At 43.7% G+C, this 19,290-nt stretch overlaps 1 protein-coding gene across 1 annotated transcript in view; it reads left to right on the top strand.

Annotated features, from left to right (window-relative positions):
- Positions 1-19,290, top strand: part of jade2 (jade family PHD finger 2) — a 350,732-nt gene that overhangs the window by 317,296 nt on the left and 14,146 nt on the right. Inside the window, exon 13 of the mRNA XM_079566323.1 lies at positions 14,904-15,035. Within this exon, the coding sequence (XP_079422449.1) occupies positions 14,904-15,035 (132 nt within the window). The remainder of the gene's footprint in view (positions 1-14,903; positions 15,036-19,290) is intronic.

Raw genomic sequence — 19,290 nt, 5'->3', positions numbered from 1 at the left:
CTGACCCTTTCCGACACGCCCCCTCAACACACTGTCTGTGGCATCAGTGGGGAGGGGGTTCTGCTGAGGAGCAGTGGTTGGTTACTCGGCTGGTGACGAAAGCTCGGAGGCGTGTCCAGGAGGTGGGGGCGTTCCTAGGAGGACTCAGGCAAACCTATCCCTAAAATGGCCGCCATCAGAGTTTTTACAGATTACTCAAAAATACGTGAATGTGCCAAGGCAACACTTCAGGCATGTTTTTAATGAGGGAGTGACATAATAACATGATGTAAAGCTTGAAAAAGTCCATTTTGCATAATACCCCCCCTTTAAGAGGTTTTGTAGTCAAACAGCTGATGGCACAACTGTTTGACTATTTCTCTATTTGGAGGAAAAAAACTGACCCCAGATCAGTAAACTCTGACATTGTTTGAAAACACGTGTGCCCCAAAGTGTCATGTGATCACTGTCAGATCAGTTTATCTCTCGAATGGAAATTAAAAGTAGAAGATGGAGGATGTTTTTAGTGTGGATTGATTAGGAAAGGGAAACAGACATCAGCCCTGTGACGGTGGAGAGCAGTAGGCTAGGTTTGGCCCAAATACAGTGACTGTCGCTATAGTTTGTGGTTTAAATGTGGCTCTAAGGCTGTTTTCACACATGCCGGAGCCTTGTAGGTCACCTCGACACCGCCGTAGCTCAAACTGCATTTACTCCAAAGTAAGTAAAGTCCGTACTCGCACAAAACATCGCAACATCAGCAACAACGATCAGCTGTTCAACAAACTAGTTCCCATGACAACGGGCATCAACCTGTCGACCTAGCTACAGCCTGTGTGAAAACACCCTACAAGTTGGTGATATAATGTGGTGCTGTTTGGCGTGACTGTCGCCATTATTAGCTGTTTGTGCCGCTGTCATGATAGAGAAATGAAAAGGGAGATATGCTGCATTTGAACCGGGAAGCTCTTTTCTCTGAGATGTGACGTCATTGTCCCCTGTAGGTTTGCGTTCGTGTGCTTTTTACGTCGGACAGTGGGGATTTTGATGTCTTCAAATGAAACCGGTCTTTTATCATTAGTGCTTAGCTGAGCTAATCATTTCAATTTAGCATTAGCATCTCAAAGGCTAAACGTGAACTTTGGGCATTTCTTTCACAAAGATGTTACGACAGCTCACACTCAACTCAAGAAAGTAGTAGACTTAAACTAAAAAGCTCACATGGACGATAAAAGAACCAATCAGCTGATTTACGCCGTCAGGTGAAAGTCAGGAACTCGTTTTGACCCGAGTTCTCCAGCTGTCTTACCCAGTTGTGCGAGCGTTCATGTGCATTTTCCAACTGGGAAAAACTTATGAACACAGCATTAGGCTAAGGCATTTTTCTGTGTGTGTCCCTCTCTGTTTTCGCCTGCTGGACCCCATGAGTTCACTTGTGGGTGAGGATATCCACCTTTAAAGAGGGGGTATTATGCTTTTTTCAATCACATAGCACCAGTCTATATCACACTACAATGATGACGAAACCTTCTGTTGGTCTGTAAATGCAGTAAATTAGAATAACTGCCTTGTATAAAATTGCTCTCTCAAAATGGCTGTAGTGAATGTCTTGAAATAGGCCTCTGTCTCTTTAAGAACCTCTGACCCTTTCAGACACGCCCCCTAGTCTAGTCGTTGACCCCCCCCACACACACACACACTACGAGACACCGAGACGCTGTGTAACTAAAAATTATGGCAAAACGTGTGTTCTCATAACAAAAACTGGACATATTTTTTTGCGATAGTCTTGCGATCTGGATCAGCTGTCGGTGTATTGCTCCAGCTCTTTCTCCGCTCTCCTTCGGGGCGCCTCCCGAACAGGCAGACGCCCCCTCCTCTGCCCGCTCTGCCAGTCAAAGCGCGGGCCTCGTCCCGTCATGGTCAGCTGCATCCTGTGCATGTAAGCCGGCGTTTGAAGCAAGCGGCTCGAGTGCCGTCCTCTCGGCTCGCACATGCAAACGTGACGTGAAAGTACATTAAGAACCAGCCCCGACCAGCGCCACTCGATGTGGAGCAACTTCAATAGGCAAGGTCGCTCACAATGCAGGGATAACCTGCCTGGCAATGATGAGAAATCCCAGCATTCTCAGGTGTAAAATCATGTCTACGCGTCGCCTTTGGCAGACATGTGAAACACATTTCCCTGTTTAAAGGGGTCACATCATGCAAATTGGACTTTTTTGAAATCTAAACCATGTTCTAACACTGTTCCCTCATCGAAAGACATACCCGGAGTAGTATGTCGCTTCATTCACACAGTTTGGGGTAGTTCTGTTCACTCTGCTAGTTTCTTCTTTGACGGCTGAAGCGCTCCGGTCTGTAAATTCATCATTTTTTCACCGTTTTCACTGTTCAATCACCACGTCTTTGCCCTCGCTACTAAATCTCAGCGCTGTGATACCCAAAAGATTGTGTTAAAGCCTCCGTTATGCTAGAAGTATGACCCAAAGCCAAAGTATTGCGCAACATATTGTGTTCTCCAAAATACGCCGCCTGCCCAAAACCAGAAGGTCATACTCTAATATTTGTATGTAGCGCCTTTAGCTTTGATCGCAGCACGCTGAGGTGTTGTTTAAGCTTCTGCAACGTCCAAAGATCCAGCGTCGTGTTCATTTTTCAGCCCAGATCTTGTGTTGATGATGGGAGAGTGTGACCGCCGCGCAAGGCCTTCTCCTGCACATCCCAAAGAGTCTCGGTGGGGCTCAGATCTCGTGCTCCCTGAACCACTCTTTCACAACGAGGGAAGAAGGAATCTGACCGTTTGTTTAATTCCATCTTTGAACAATTAAATAAACAAGGAACATCATGAAAGCCCAGCAGGGAACGTCATTCTAAAGGCCCATCCATACTTCATAAGACGCAAGAACACACTGAGAGCTGCAAGAATTTTTGCCTTGTAACCACGGACATGTCTTCAATTACAAGCCATGATTTTGTTTTGTTCTTGCAGCTCTCGGTGTGTTCTTGCGTCTTATGAAGAATGAATGAGCCTTAAGGGAACAGGCCACCGTTTTTCCATACTGAGATATGTTCTTGCCTGAGCTTAGACGAGCTGATACGTACTTGTCTGGTCTTTGTGCCCGTGGAAGAGCGTGGTCGCTTCTAACTTCACCCCCGTTTGGAGCCATAGGAATACATTGGGAGAGGCCAAATGCTGACAACATCTTTGGTCGTTTTGCGTGACTGAGGGCACGCGCAAAGACCAGACAGGTACGCATCAACTCATCTAAGCTCAGGTAAGAACATATCTCAGTATGGAAAAACGGTGGCCTGTTCCTTTAACATAACAAACCCATGGCAACGTAATGAAGGCAGTTTGAATGCAGAAGAGCTTGGATAACGCAGAGGTTTCTTACATTTGTTGTCAAAATCCTGGAAATGCAAATCGGAGCACTCACATGGAAATTAAAAGTAGGTAGACAGTGGATTGATTGGGAAAGGCGAGCTTTGGCCCAAATACAGTGACTGTCGCTAAAGTTTGTTTGTGGTTTAAATGTAGCTGTAAAAGTTGAAACAGCCAAAGACCCAAAATATGAAATGTTTTCATTTATAGAAATCACAGAAACAACGTTAGCTTTAAAGGAATAGGCCACCGTTTTTACATACTAAGATATGCTCTTACCTCACTTTAGACGTGTTAATATATCCCCGTCTGGTCTTTGTCCGCGCGCTCTGTGACGCAAACGGAGCACATACGCAGCCTCTCCCACATGTCACATAGCTCCGAAAAAGTTCACGATAGAAGCTACCAAGCTCTTCCACGTGTTCCCTATTTAAATAAAGTTGCGTGAAGTGTTTTCATGCGAAGTATATTTACACAGAAATGTAACATGTCGATTTTATAAGCAAATAAAAAGGGGGACTATATTGTGAGGCGTAATGATACGAGGAGCACAGCGTCCGCGTAGTAACTCCTAAAGACTTCCCCCCGCTCACTTCCGTCAATAACCTTTAGGAGTTACTGCGCGGACGTTTTACTCCTCGTATCATTACGCCTCACAATATAGTTCCCCTTTTTATTTGCTTATAAAATCGACATGTTACATTTCTGTGTAAATATACTTCGCATGAAAACACTTCACGTAACTTTATTTAAATAGGGAACACGTGGAAGAGCTTGGTAGCTTCTATCGTGAGCTTTTTTGGAGCTATATGACATGTGGGAGAGGCTACGTATGTGCTCCGTTTGCCTGGCAGAGCGCACGGACAAAGACCAGACGGGGATATATTAACTCGACTAAAGTGAAGTAAGAACATATTTTAGTATGTAAAAACGGTGGCCTATTCCTTTAAGGCGACAGGGGTGCAGATCATAGAGCGGGTCGTCTCATGATCGGAAGGTCCGGGGTTCGAATCCCAGCTCCCGAAGATGCACACTGTCGTAGTGTCCTTGGGCAAGACACTTCACCCACCTTGCCTCCAGTGCCTGCGAGTGTGAATGAGAGTGTGAATGGGTGACTGGTTCCTTTCCTGTAAAGCGCTTTGGGCCTAATGAAGGTAGAAAAAAACGGACAAATAAGTGCATCTGTTCGCCAACGGCTTCCTAGGCCATGTTTGAATTACAAATGGATGGAGCCAGGCCCTATATTAAAGTGTGGCGAGGTAAGACATGTCCGTTTCATGGCTTTTCAAATCCGAACAAACCTGTATATTAATGAACGAAGCCTTGATCTCACTTAAATGTGGTCGATGGTTGACAACGGCTAAAAACATCTGGACCGTTGATATTTTTCAATGCTCGAGGCTAATGCTAACAGCTATAGGAAAAATGCATTGCTAACGGGTGCTTAAAATTTCACGAACTCACCGCTCATCCTTTTCAGTGTCTTCTTGAATAAATCGATATAAAAAGGATCCTGTGCTAATAACTTACCTGATCAGAACATGCCAAAAAATAAATATGTTTTGAGACAAATGCTGAATAACTTCTTGTCTCGGGTCTTGTATTGAAGCGCACACACTCTCTGTCATGATCTTGTAGTCGTCTCCTTCTCCACCATCCAGGCACAGTGGGTCATACGTCTCTCCTTGGTGCATCGTGTGCTTTGCAAATGGATTAGGTGAATTCTGCCTGGCAACAGCAGTTTGGGGGCAGCTCTCCCGCTCAGCCAGCAGCACATGCAGACAGCGTTTGACCCCATTCCACCGGCTTTCAAGTTAAACGCGGGTACGATTTGGAGCGTCATGTTCGCAACGTTATTTGATTTTAAGAAATAACGAACGAGGGGAATCAAAATGCACGGCTGCTGGTGCTCATTTGTTTTATATTTATTTATGAGTACCTGAAGGTGTCGAGGCTGTCTAATGTTGCAAAAAAAAAAGGAATATCGACAGTCAGAATATTTCATATGTTAGTTGTTTTATTTTTTAACAGAGTACAACTTAGTTTTTATGACAAGAAAACCATAACATCTGATTAGTTCTATCTTTATTTATGCACTTGTACGTTTTTGTCGAATTGTGCCCAGTCACGGGAACCATGGGACACAAGCTGTTCACAGATCGTTAAAGTGTAAAGTGTAGCCAAGCTTTCTGATAATATAATATATAATATTTGGAGAAGTGAGAGCAATTTGAAGTTAAGGACCCAGAATACAAGAGAAATCGGCCTCTAAACTTTTGGGCAGTTCTCACCTCTCTCTGCTGCTCAAATGACAATGGGGCTCATTTACATCTCATTTAGATAAGACATACCCGCTCCCCTCGTAAAGCTGTAAAACATAGAGGGGAGAAAAGACAAAAAGCAACAAAAATGTGCCGTCGAAGAAAAAAAATAAAAGGTTTGCAAACAGGTAATACATCAATAAATATCTCTTCCCATAGAGACTACCTCTACAGGAACTAGCAACACAATGACAACTAGCAGCATTATCCCAACACACACACATTTGACCAGAGGGAAAGAAGACGCACACACGGTCTAGTGCCATGGACAATGACTACGTTATATTATCCATAACCTGCACACACAGCTTAGGACCAAAAGCAAAACACAAACAAATCCAACCCACTGAACACAGTACGTTAGCTCACAGCACAACCACGGCCTCATCAAAAAGCAAACAGACACGATGGCACAGCGGACACCAGCGAAAATAAACAAACTTTCACTCACCGTCTGAAGTCACCTTTGTGTGCCTTCTGCTCAGCAAACTCATGATCAAATCCTATCAAATTCCTCGCTCAGTTATTTTCAATGTAGAGTCATGCAAATCCGCGCTACATCCTTCTGGAGGAGTTGGCTTGGGAAACGTAGTGGTCAGCAGGGGGCGCTGTGCGTGCTTACAGCCAGGACATCATCAGTCACTGGAAAAGTTGGCCTGGAAAAGTTTACTGGTTTCACGCAAGAAAAACAAACTTCTGCAGTAGTATTCCAGCGTTAGCATTCGGCTATTCAGAGCGTTAGCAACAGCAGCCGGCCACAGGGAAGGGTTGCATAATCATGAAGCCACACCCACACAATGACACGCCCCCCACAGTGTGCGCTAATTCTCCGACTTTTTCACCCTGAGATTCCATGATCTCAACTAAAAGATTCTGCAAAAAAGCGAAAATCACCAATTTCCAAAAAAATTGTGGGAAACTGAGTCAACCGACTAGTGTCCCTGGTTCTTGCGACGGGGCACAATTATATTAAAATGTAAATGTATGTTTGTATGTTTTCTCACATACACACATCTATAATATCTAGATCTAAGAACCGCTCAACTGGACTTTGTTTTGGGCATAGTTTATTTTTTTTCCCCTCTCTGTTTCTAACATGACCAATTACGGGCAATTCCAAAGATGCCGCCTGTATCTATTAGAAAAGACTGTAGTTATTTCGGCAGTATTATGTCCTTTGCACACCCTGTCTCCATGGGGTTTATTATGCATAAAACCTACGTCTCCGGGTTCAGACCTCTCCACACGCATGTGAGTCTTGTATTAGTTTAGCCGTTCACATTCCAGTCTTCTCTCGATTGTTGATGCCCCCAGACATGTTTCAAAATGTGCCCCGTGCACTGAATTGGGATTTTTATAACATACATTTCTCATTTTAGTCTCAGTTGCAATGCCTCCAGAAGCTCCAGGTCCCAGGCTCGGTTCTTTTTTCCCCCTAGATTCTCAGTGTGACGTTCTTGGTCAAAACAAAGGTCAAAATTAAATAGATGAATAGATGAATTCATTAAGTTCTCCTCTAAAGTGCTGAAAGCAACGATGGAAGATTGTGAGCATAAGTTATGTTCTTGTTGTTGTCTTCTTAGCTTTGCGCGCGGACCCTCCCTCTGCAGACGTCCTTCAGGAAACTCAAATCGAAAAACACAAGAGGATGAAAGAATGAGATGAGTTAAATGTAGAATTATTGGAGATCAATATGGCCCGTGCCCAATGCCAATGTTAGCGGCTACAAAGGCATTAGCCACGTAGAATCAGCAAAGAGCGTTTAGCGCATTGATTTATGCTAGTTAGCCTCGTGCGTCTAGAGTTCAGAGCTTTTCAGATGGCGATGTGCTCTAAGATTGTAAATGTGCTAGTTCTGCTCACCAGCATTTCTATGAGCTCGCCCCAGTGTGACGTTTGGGGCGAGTGGCTCTTCTTCAGACTAGTTCTGATGTGCACAGTGAGAACACGGGCTGATGAACGTAAACATACTTTAAACCACATAATAATCATTGAAATGTTCACACTTCTCAGAGATTTCCTAGACGACAGCAACTGGAATGTTTTCCTCCCGCTGCTGAACGTGCATCACATTCTGTTCAAGGTCAGAGACGCCATTGCTATTATCATCGTAAATATTGATTCATTTTTGAAGTTTTCATTTATTAATGGAGAGGTTAATGGAGAGTTGTGTCGTCTCCAGGGGGTCCATAAACAACACAACACCGGGTACAATAAACAAGATAAAGACGGTGCATAAAACAAAACACAAAACGTGTGTCGTCTCACAAGCAGGAAAGCTCCATCGTTCTCCCCTGATCTTTCAAAGGGGGCAAAGTGAAAGATGGGACATGGCACAAGAATATCACGGGAAAATATGAAGGAAGATACGGTAACACTTTACATTACGGGCCGGTAAGTCCTTAGTACTTACAGTGGTAATTACAGGGGTACTTACGGTGGTATTTACACTGGTAATTCTAGGTACTTATTGTGGTTCTTACACTGGTACTTACAGTGGTACTTACAATGGTACTTACGGTGGTAATTACAGTGGTAATTCTAGGTACTTATTGTGGTACTTAAAGGATACTATAGTGAGAATTACAAGTTATGTACTTCTAGATTCAGTGGTAACTCTTAGTAATGAAGGTTGTACTTCTTGTTTTCCCTAATGACGTTTTATGTTGTTTTATAGTCACACAATCCAACAAGTACCACATTTACTACCTATGAATTGCTGCTGTAGTATTCTTGAATGACCAATAAGTACCATCGATGTATCACTGTAACTACTAAAAACTCTCATTTAAAGTATCAAAGTACATAGAAGTATGACCGTCATTAGTAAGAGTTACCACTGTATCTGTTAGTAACAAGAGATACTGTGGTAACTCTGTGTCTCCCTGACCCCTTACCCTAGTTACTAGTAATTATGACTTTTAGTACCACAATAATAACCTAGAACTACCACTGTAAATACTAGTACTTACCACTGTAATTACCACTATTAGTACCACTGTAAGTCTGTAAGTACCAAAATAAGTACCAAGAAGTACCACTGTAATTACACTGTAAGTACCACTGTCATTACTAGTAATTACCACTATAAGTACCACGGACTTACCGGCCCATAATGTAAAGTGTTACCGAAGAAACTAAGACAATGAGTCTTCGGATGTTCTCACACTGGCTCTGGTTGGGTCAGAGCGGGGCGGTGTGAAGGCGGCCGACCCGGTTTCGCTTTCATTCCTCCTTTTTTTGAGCGAAGAAAGGTCTTACTTTTATTGATCTGTTGTAAATACAGCTGAAGCTATAGCGGCCTCGGGTCGGCCCACAAAGCGCTCAGACATGTGTGAAAACACTCTTTTTGAATACCTCTTCACCCCTGCTTTAACCGAGCACATGTTCTCCAGTTCAGTTTAACACAAATCTTTACATCCCATAGGCCAGAATAACGCCTCATTTGAAAGCTAAGATCAACAAAATCACCATTGTGTCGCTCTTTCGTGTTGATTATTTGTTGCGTGTTCATCACTCTTTAGTCGTGTGTTTTTGCCACTTTTTTTTTATTGAGTTATTGTTTGTTGTCTTTTTTGCTTCTAGATTTGGGTAAAGCCAAACTGGAGGAAATCTGCTCGGTTCATGTGGGGGTTAAGAGGTTAAACCGTGTTCTATGAAACATTTTCAACAGTATTTTATTCAATCATATTATATTTTATTTTATTTTATTATTATTATATAGTTTTTTTCTTTTTCTTTGTCTTCTTTTTTTTTTTTTTTCTTTGTCTTTTTTATTTATTTATTTTTTCTTTTCTCTTTTGCTCTCATTTCCATTTGTTCTGTTTTGATCTTTCCTTAAGGAATTGCCTTCAGTGTATCTGTTTTGGGGTTTCGTTTGATGATTCAACAGATATGATGCCCATCTCAAGAGGGATTGGGGAAAAGAAATGGGGGGGAAAAAATGTGCTATGCCTGTATACTATACTGGAAAAATTGTAAATTGCAATAATGGCATCGCACCAATAAAAAGTTGATTAAAAAAACCCCCCCAAAAAACAGTATTTTATTGAATATTTTAAACATTTGTACCAACACACAATGCCTGATAACCATGAGTCAATTACAAACCTGCTTGTTCTGAAAGGGTTCATCCTGCACAGAGGTTCTTGAGCTGTCGTCTGTCCTCTGTTGTTTAAAGGAACAGGCCACAGTTCTTCCATACTGAGATATGTTCTTACCTGAGCTTAGACGAGTTGATACGTACCTGTCTGGTCTTTGTGCGTGCCTGTTGAAGAGCGTGGTAGCTTCCAACTTCACCCTCATTTGGAGCCATAGGAATATACTGGGAAAGGCCAAATGCTAACAACATCTTAGGTACGCATCAACTCGTCTAAGCCCAGGTAAGAACATATCTCAGTATGGAAAAACGGTGGCCTGTTCCTTTAAGTATCGGAAGTTTCTTGGACGAGAGGAGAAACTTGGTCTCGTAATTATGGTAAATACCACTTGCCGAGTAGAAATATGCCAAACGCCGGCTCACTGGGAAATCATTTTGACGCCCGAGTGCCCGAGGGGAGATAACCTTTAACCTTTCCACACAACAGAGAGAGCAGCAATAATACATCTTTTATGCCTTTTAGATGTTTGTTTCAAAGCCTACACTACTGTATGCATTAAGCTCTTTACACTGAATTGTACTGTCATCTCTTTTTCCACTTACGGTCATGGAACAAAAAAGCTGAACTTCATCTGTTTTTTTTCGATCACAGCAGATACAAAGCAGCAGTTGGTCTGCGGTTTGTAGACGACTTTCTGATGTGAATGTATTTGTTTATAATGTACTGTTGTCCAGGGGCGGACTGGGACTGAAAAACAGCCCTGGACTCTGACCAGCCTGGCCCAAACTAGCGTAATCGTGCACTTCCACAAATACATATTTTAACCTCTTACCCCCTGCCTTAACATTAACGAGTGCATTTTCCCCAGTTCGGCTTTTTATTATTATTATTTTTTTGGTATCATCAGCAAAAAGAACCGGTAAGGCGGTCGTAGAAACAGAAGCAAAATCATTAATATAAATAATAAATAATATTGGTCCCAAAACTGAACCTTGTGGTGCACCATACTCCACGGAATTCCTTTTAGATTCATGTTTTTTTTATACTGGGCTTTACTCAAATCTAAAAGCTTCTCGACTGGAGATCAACAATGTAACGCCTCATTTGAAAGCTAAGACCTACAAAAGTGATGGAAGCTTTTCCTCACGTCGCCACATTTCTGTCACATTTATGTTGTTTTTTTTAATTATTTTTTCGATCATTTTTTTTGTGGTTTTTTAGTTTTTTTTTATCCGTGTTTTTCTCACGTTTTTGTCGACTTCTCATCCTCTTTTTCTCGCCATTATTTCTTTTTAGCTTTTAGATTTGGGTAAAGCTCGGTTGAGGCGGGACCGGTGGCCCGAGAGCCAGTGGCCCTTCTGTGCTCTTCCAGAATGGACACATGGCCAGTCCGCCCCTGCTGTTGTCCATTGAACACAATGAACACTCGGAAATGATCACCTTTACCGGAGCACATGAAGGCAGCGTTGAACCCACAAAGGACAGGTGACGGCTCGAGAACCTTTGTCTACGCGACGGGCAACCCCCCCGGGCGAAACGCTCACCACCTGCGTAACAGTTCACCCTCATCTCTCCGACAAAACATACCGAGCGGCAGAAAGGAAAGGTGCCTAACTGTGAAACTCTTCCCTTGCCTTTGTTGGAGATCAGAAGAGGCGGCGTTCCCTCTGTCGCAGAACAAAACCGAAAAGAGCATTTTAGAAGAGCGTCTCCGGGGAGTCTCCTTTGAGATCCCCCCCAGCGCCACTCACGGCTTCAGCAATTTCAGCTCATGCCATAAAACAAATTGGAAAAGGAGAGAGGCGCGCGTTACAAGTGCTCCTTTGTAATGTTGCTGAGCGTCTTACTCTGTCAAAAAACATCAGCGCGGGGAGGCTAGTGTGCAGGTTATTGCGACCCCCCCCACCTGCATTTGATGAAAATATGTGTAAAAATGCGAATCAAAAGAGTTTGTCTAGTTTCATAATTTGCAAAGTTTAGAGGTGCTTTTGTTTTCCCCTGCGTTGTTCGTCTTTTAATTCCTATCACATGCTCATATGATCACAAATGGAAAGCAGCGATGCAGTGAAGCGCAGTGATCGCCAGACTTGAACCACTCAGGCGAAAAACGGCCACATTTACAGGCGCTGGCCACGGCCCAAGCTCGGCTCTAATGAGAATCAATAAGCCAAAACATAAACACAGTGAAGACGTGTACCGTGTTTTTCAAGCTATATCTGTGTGGCACAATGGATTTTCTCTCCACAGCCGTGAGTTTGTTTGCTTTTGTTGAGAGGGCGCTGTTGTTTTCACCGATGCCCCTCGGCTGGGGGAGTATAGGCCCGCTCCGGCTCCTGTTTGGAAAAATATCTATTATTGCGCCATACAAAGTTCAGCTCATAGGCACATTTGAAACATGTATAAGTTGGACGTTGGTGCCGATCCAAATCTTTGGGAAACCAGACGAATATAGATACAGATATAGATACAGTCATGGACAAAAGTGTTCGTACCCCTGAAATGTTTCCATTAAGTTAAATGTCCATCCATCCATCCATTTTCTTCCGCTTTATCCGGGGCCGGGTCGCGGGGGCAGCAGTCTTAGCAGAGATGCCCAAACTTCCCGGTCCACACACACCTCCTCCAGCTGTTCTGGGGGGACCCCGAGGCGACACCAGGCCAGCTCGGAGACATAGTCCCACCACCGTGTCCTGGGTCTTCCACGAGGCCTTGTCCCACTAGGACATGCCTGGAACACCTCCCGCGGGAGGCGACCAGGAGGCATCCGGAACAGATGCCCGAGCCACCTCAGCTGGCTCCTTTCAACGTGAAGGAGCAGCGACTCTACTCAGAGCTCCTCCCGGGTAACTGAGCTCCTCATACTATTTCGAAGGGTGCGCCCAGCCACCCTGCGAAGGAAACTCATTTCGGCCGCTTGTATTCGCGATCTTGTCCTTTCGGTCATGACCCAAATCTCATGACCATAGGTGAGGGTGTGAGCGTAGATCGATCGGTAAATCGAGAGCTTTGCCCCCGACTCAGCTCCCTCTTCACCACGACAGACCAAAGTTAAGTTAAAGGTGCACTATGCAACTTTTTATTAAAAAAAAAAAAAGAAAAGTTGATATTAGTGTGTGTTTGACCTTTCAGTGACCCAGCGGCTGCTTGGGTGGTTAGCATAGCGCCTTTCCTTATCATGCCGGTGGCCTGTCGGGCGCTCCAGGATCAATTAACCTACCTGAAATCCTAAAAAACATGGAAAGAAATTGATCCTGAAGCACCATAGGAGCCACCGGGATCGAAAGTAACCCATACTGCCATTAAGTCACTGAAAGATCAAATATTAACTTTTCATTTTTACATAAGAAAGTTGCATAATGCCCCTTTAAATATTACATATTTCGATGGATAACTTTATTTTCAAGTTCATCAGTTGCATAATTATCGTTTTATTTCATTGCCTTCATCGATGTCAGTTCCCGTCGGTGTAAAATTGCCAAAAATAGTCACTTGGCCCATTAAGGGTTAAGTCTATTATCCAGAAAGTTGGTTCCATGACACATGTTTCGGTATAGATACAGACCGCACCTTTGGAATTGCCCTGGTTTGAAGCAGCCAGAGGGGGAAAACAAAGGAAAAACCTGAACTTTCCCCCATTTCTCCACCATTGCTTTAACAGATGCTGAATTATGAATATGTTTTTCTACTAAATGAAGATACAGAGACATGGAATGGCGTAAAGTGCTTCAACAGTCCATAAATACTTACAAAACAGAGAATGCTAACCGTGAATCTAAATTAGCTCCATGCTACATATGCTAATGCTAGCTTAAGTGACTCTATTGGACAATCTGCTGTGAAAAAACATCCATATGAAACCGATTTTGGCTTTTTTTATTCTGTTTGATATGTGGCGTTGCTGTCTGTATCTATAAATCTGTTTATTTCCTTCACACAAAATTCATAAAGTTACTGGCACCCTTTCAGAATTGCAGGTATTTTGCTTTGTTTCAAGCCTATGATGCTCATTTAAACTCCCCTGTGGCAAGCAACAGTCTATACCATCTTGCAATGCAGGATAGTCCGGCTGTTGGACAAACCTCTATAAACTTCTAAAGAAAGTCGAGCAGTCCTTCAGGCTCAGGGTGCACCGGTTTCGGCGCAAATTATCCGTCGACGTTTGAATGAGATGTAACGGGAACGTTTCAGGGGTTGCCAACTTTCGCCCGTGACTGTGTAACCTGTAAATCATGAGATCCGTCGTCTCTTTTCTTTCCCTTCTCACTTCTAAGTGCAGGTCAGCCTGATGCATCGATATAAATGCGGCGGCAGCGCGGAGGTTACGCTGGTTTAGCTCAATAAAGAGTGCGCTCCACTTAAAGGAGAGTTGTGAGATCCGGACCTTGAAGGAAGGACTTTACTTGTGCAGCGCCTTTCACCGACACGAAAGAGCTTGACAATGTACATTCACTCCACACATTGTGCTGGCAAACTGCATATGTCGCCACTCCACACTTCGGAGAGGTCTGATCGCGCCTGGGTGGTACTTGGAGAGACAAAGACCACAATATGAGGTGGTCCTCGGTGTGAGAGGTTTTGAGAACCCACCGACCTGACACAAGGAGGACTTACAATCTCCCGACAGCTTTCCACTTTTAGCCGTGTAAAGAAGAAAACAGTAAAAGATTAACAAGACTGTACCCGCTTCCTTACACCCTTTAGTCGTTCCGAAACCCCCCCCCCCCCCCCTGTGCCCCCCCCCTCTGCTCTGGTCCTGGTTTGGGATGTCCCGCTGAGGCATGAGTAGACAGCTGCAGAAATAGTTAGCGAAGCGTGGAGCTCAGTGTTTGTTTAGTCAGCGGGGGCCTGTTACAACAAGACTATTCCGACAATACACGCTCTCCCCGGGACGTCCCATCAAAGAGAGGGAGAGAGGGGGGGCTTTTAGGTACAGTTATGTCATGGACAGAGAGCTGTGTAAGGCTGACTTTGTGCACGATTGTCTGATTATTCTTTTAAAGCCGCAGCGCAGAAACATCCCGGGTCACGTGCACCGCCAGAATTCTGGAATACCGTTTGACAAACCTATGGAGAAGTAGGCTCTGGGAGTTCCTAATCTTGTCGTTTGTTTGTCCACAGAGAAAAGCCACAAAGGGGAGAAGAAGAAGCAGAACGGAGTGAAGGAGAGAGGGAAGGAGCGGAGGAAGAGCAGCCCGGACAAGAAGAAGGAGAGATGGAAGTCGGAGAATGGGTCGCTGCTCAAAGACATAGGTACAACAACACACCGGCTCTTTATCTTAAACACGGAGGTATCAACGTTTAAATCCCCTACATGCACCAGCAACGTCTGGAGGTATAGGATGTTCTGGCCTGTCCCGCGGCTTCCTTCAGATGAACAAGTTTCAGGAACAGACAGGCAAATTCCTTGCAAGGATCTGACCGCCCAGTTCGCGCCGCCATCAGAATAACAGTGCTAACGCTAAGCTAGCGGTAACGATTGTCAATTCGAAGATGGATTTCGCCCTCACCGACAAGAGAGCGGCTTTCTGCGGACTTCCAGAGCACGGCAGACACCCAAGACTCTGCACGAGCACAAGAGGAGAAAGGTTTTTCTCTAGCGCCGCAGGAAAATCCTAACCGGAGTCCGACCCTAGTGCAGGGCTGAGTGTCCTAAAGGAGGGGTGAGGATCAGGTTCTGCCCCAAAGGCCTTACTTTTCACCCTTGTCACAGGTAAGACTTCATCACACGTGACACATAAAGCATTCGTCTGCTGAAGCTCCCTGTTTGAACCATTCATTCTTTCTCAACGTGCGCACGAACCACCTACCCGTCTTCATAAAGCTGCTGAGACAGACATGCACTCTTGGCGTGGACGACTTCACGGCTTATCGCGATGGAGACATCACTTTGTCTCTTGCAGTGACACATACCGCATCATAAATGGAATTCAAAATCATATGAATACGGTTAATTTAGCGAAATATGAAATGATATGCGGCTGACCAGATGAATGAACTGTTCTTGTACTGTACTGCCCAGCCTTCTCACTGCTGCTGAACTGTTTCCACAGCCGTAGAGAGAGAATAAGCAGCAGGTCAGAGGCCACTGCACCACACCGCGCTGCATCTGCATTCTAACTTCCCACCGAACGCAGAAGACAGTGGGTGAATGCGACGCTACAGATGAGTGATTTCTGAGAGCTAACGTAAGCCATGTTTCGCGGGGCAGAGGCAGACACTGGGGTAGACGCAGACGAAGCTCGCTCTAACTGTGTTGTGTAATATGACGAGCTAGCCGCTAACCCCTAGCACTAGTTTTCTTCTCTGCAATTTACGCCACAGTTTAGATGGAGAGTCATTTGGCTTACCTCGGAACATGACTCCAGTGAATCCCGTCTGTTCTTCAGCTCAGTATCGAGCCATGTCACGCTCTCAGGCGTCAGAAGCACCAGCTCAGGTCAAAGCTGCAGTCGCATGTAAGGCCAGAGGATGGCAGTCGTCAGTTCAACACTGGACGAAGTCTGTGTAGCTCCTTTAACCTCTTAACCCCCACCTTAAAGGAACAGGCCACCGTTTTTACATAATGAGATATGTTCTTACCTTAGCTTAGACAAGTTCATTTGTGCCTGTCTGGTCTTCACCTGTGCCTTCAATCACGTAAACACAGCACAGACGGCGTTAGCATTTAGCCTCTCCCTCTCTCCTCTATAGCTCCAAAACAGGTCACTATAGAAGCTACCAAGCTCTTCCACGTTTTCCCTATTTAAATATGGTTACGTGAAGTGTTACACTACAAAAGTATTATTGCACTAGTTTAAGCAATGTGGATTTTCTAAGCGGATAAAAGGGGGAACTATATTGTAAGGCGTAATAATACCAGGAGTAGTTCGACATCCGCTGAATAAATGCCAAATGCTAAATGCTAACGCCGTCTGTGCTGTGTTTACGTGACTGAAGGCACGGGTGAAGACCAGACAGGCACAAATGAACTCGTCTAAGCTCAGGTAAGAACATATCTCAGTATGTAAAAATGGTGGAATATTCCTTTAACCGAGTGCATTTTCTCCAGTTTGGCTTTACCCAAATCTACAAACTTCTTGAAAAAAGTGTCAAAATAGAGACAGAAGTGAGATGTGAATTAGGATGAGAACACAACAAAAAAGCAACCAAAGAATTGCAGGAAAGTGGCAAAAGCGTGTGACGAAAAAGCAGCACAAGAAATGTCAAAAAAGTGACGGCCACAACGCAAGGAAAAACATCCATTTACCGGTAGATGAGTTTTTGTAGGTCTCAGCTTTCAAATGTGGTGCTACACTGGCCTATAGGCTGTAACCCTATACAACTGGAGAAAATGCACTAGGTTAAGGCGGTGTGTAATATATGTCATTTAAATATCAAGGGAAATCTTCAGAATCTTTTTCCTTCCACAAACTTGTGGGTCCATTTTTTCCCCCCAGTCAAATGTCCGGCGGTTCATTGTGCTGCCTATTGTAGGTGATCTCTGCTGTGTATAATTCATATAAATATATTTAATTTAATATAAATCATTACTTACGTCAATGAATCACTGTATTACATAACTTAGTAGAGCATGTGTTTCGCTTTGGTGCTGACAGATCAGATGTTGAGCTTTATTGGGTAGATGAGTGGATGTAGTGGGCTTTTGGATCAGGTCAGTGTCTCCGGGTGTGGACTGTGCTGTAAGAGAGAACACAGGATTGAAGTAAGGTTTGCTTTATTGTCCCTTAGGAAAGCTTGTCCTCTGCATGTGGCCCAGGTGTAACCTGTCAGGAGATTGAAATTATAAAGCAAATATGAGCTTGGGCAAAAGCGCTGTATCAGGCTTAGCCATTATAATGAGATAATTACAAATGCTTGTTATTCTGAACTTCTCAAAGACACATTAATTCGATGTGACGCCTTTGTTAGTCTCTGGAGCTTGTATCTATTGAGCCACTCAGCCCTGTTCACCTTCCCGTCATTGTAATGCAGCCCACAGCGCTGTTCAACAACACCAATATTTATTAGCTTGAAATGCATATAGTGCTTTCATAAGAGTCGTTCCTCCCACTTACTGCCCCACTTAAACAGACTGTTCGCACAACAACAATCTAAAGAAATGTGCGAGCGCCCACACGGACGCAGCTCCGAGGCATTTTCACTCTCAAAATAAGAAAGGTTTGTGGTTATTATGCACAATGAAGATTTTACATTATGCCTGCAAACATGCAAATCAGCTGGAAGAGGTAAAACGAAAATGGAAGTATGACATTTTGGAACATCTTAGTCAGAAGTTTGAAAGTGAACTGGAGTTGAAAGCTTAAAGGTCCTATATCATGCTATTTTAGCCATTCCAAAGTTAAGTATAGGCATTTATATGAGATATTGTACCTCTACCACTATGGAGCACACATTTTTGTGATAAATATAAGTGTTTTCTGGATGGTATTTTTCGAACCCGGAAGACACAACGCTTCGATTCAGTTAACTCCGCCCCCTCTCTCCGCGCATACTTTACCGTAATATAAATAAACAGCAATAAGTGAAGTCACTTCACGATGCAGTTATACAGAGTTGACATCTGCAACACAGCTTCATAAATGGCTAACACACATGCTAATATGCTAACACACAAGCTAACCCGCGTTTGGACTGACTCACCCTCTGCTCCATCGCTGTTTACATTATGGGACTCGCGTTGGTTATAAAAGTTAATCCACTTTGATTCAGGCGAAGGTTCCCCAAACATCCATCAGAGACAGTCACAGAAAAACAATATTTTGGTGAGAGTCGCCGAATCCCGGAGAAAAACACAGCTGAGTGGCCTCTTCTTGAAAAAGGTTGAATAAACTCCTCGTCCTCGTAGCCAAACGCGCTTCTTTTTCTCCGTCCGTGACATTATCGTTAGTTAAGAATAAAAAACAGGTGTGTTCAGAATAGATGACAACGAGCTCCATCTCCACAGCTGCAGCGCAAACATGACTGATCTGTTCAGACGCTTAAGGCGATGTGTTTGTTTTGGCCACAGCTGACCTGGAAGCACTTCGGGCACATCCTTTTTCTTTTGTTTCTTTTTTTTTCCTCTTTGTTTCTCTCTTACGACAGAAATAATGAAAACGCTGTTTTACAAATTAAAATCAGGCCGTAAGCATAGAATTAAGACATTACATTACAGATGTCGTTGCGGAGAGCTGCGTGAATGAAGCCACAAACCACTCTGGGGGTGTTTTTGATAAGGAAATAGCATAACAACATGGCTAAAAAGTCGATTTTGCATGATATAGGACCTTTAAGCTATGGTTTTTGTCGAAGTTGATCAAAGTTGTTTTCGGCTCCAAGTTTTTTTTATGAATGTTCAGAAACAGCGGGTCTGAACACTGGAAAATATATTTGACTTCGACAAACGTTTGAAATACTTTTAATGCGTTATCTCAGTACAACAACTGAGATTTAAACAATAGATTTAAAAAAAAAAAAGTTTTTTATTGCTAACAGTGATCACACTGAATTCTTCTCAGGGATGAGT

The sequence above is a fragment of the Gobius niger genome, assembly GCF_951799975.1.
Source record: "Gobius niger genome assembly, chromosome: 11".
Taxonomy (NCBI): domain Eukaryota; kingdom Metazoa; phylum Chordata; class Actinopteri; order Gobiiformes; family Gobiidae; genus Gobius; species Gobius niger.
The sequence above is the reverse complement of the archived record's forward strand: the minus strand, read 5'-3'. Positions and strand labels throughout refer to the sequence as shown.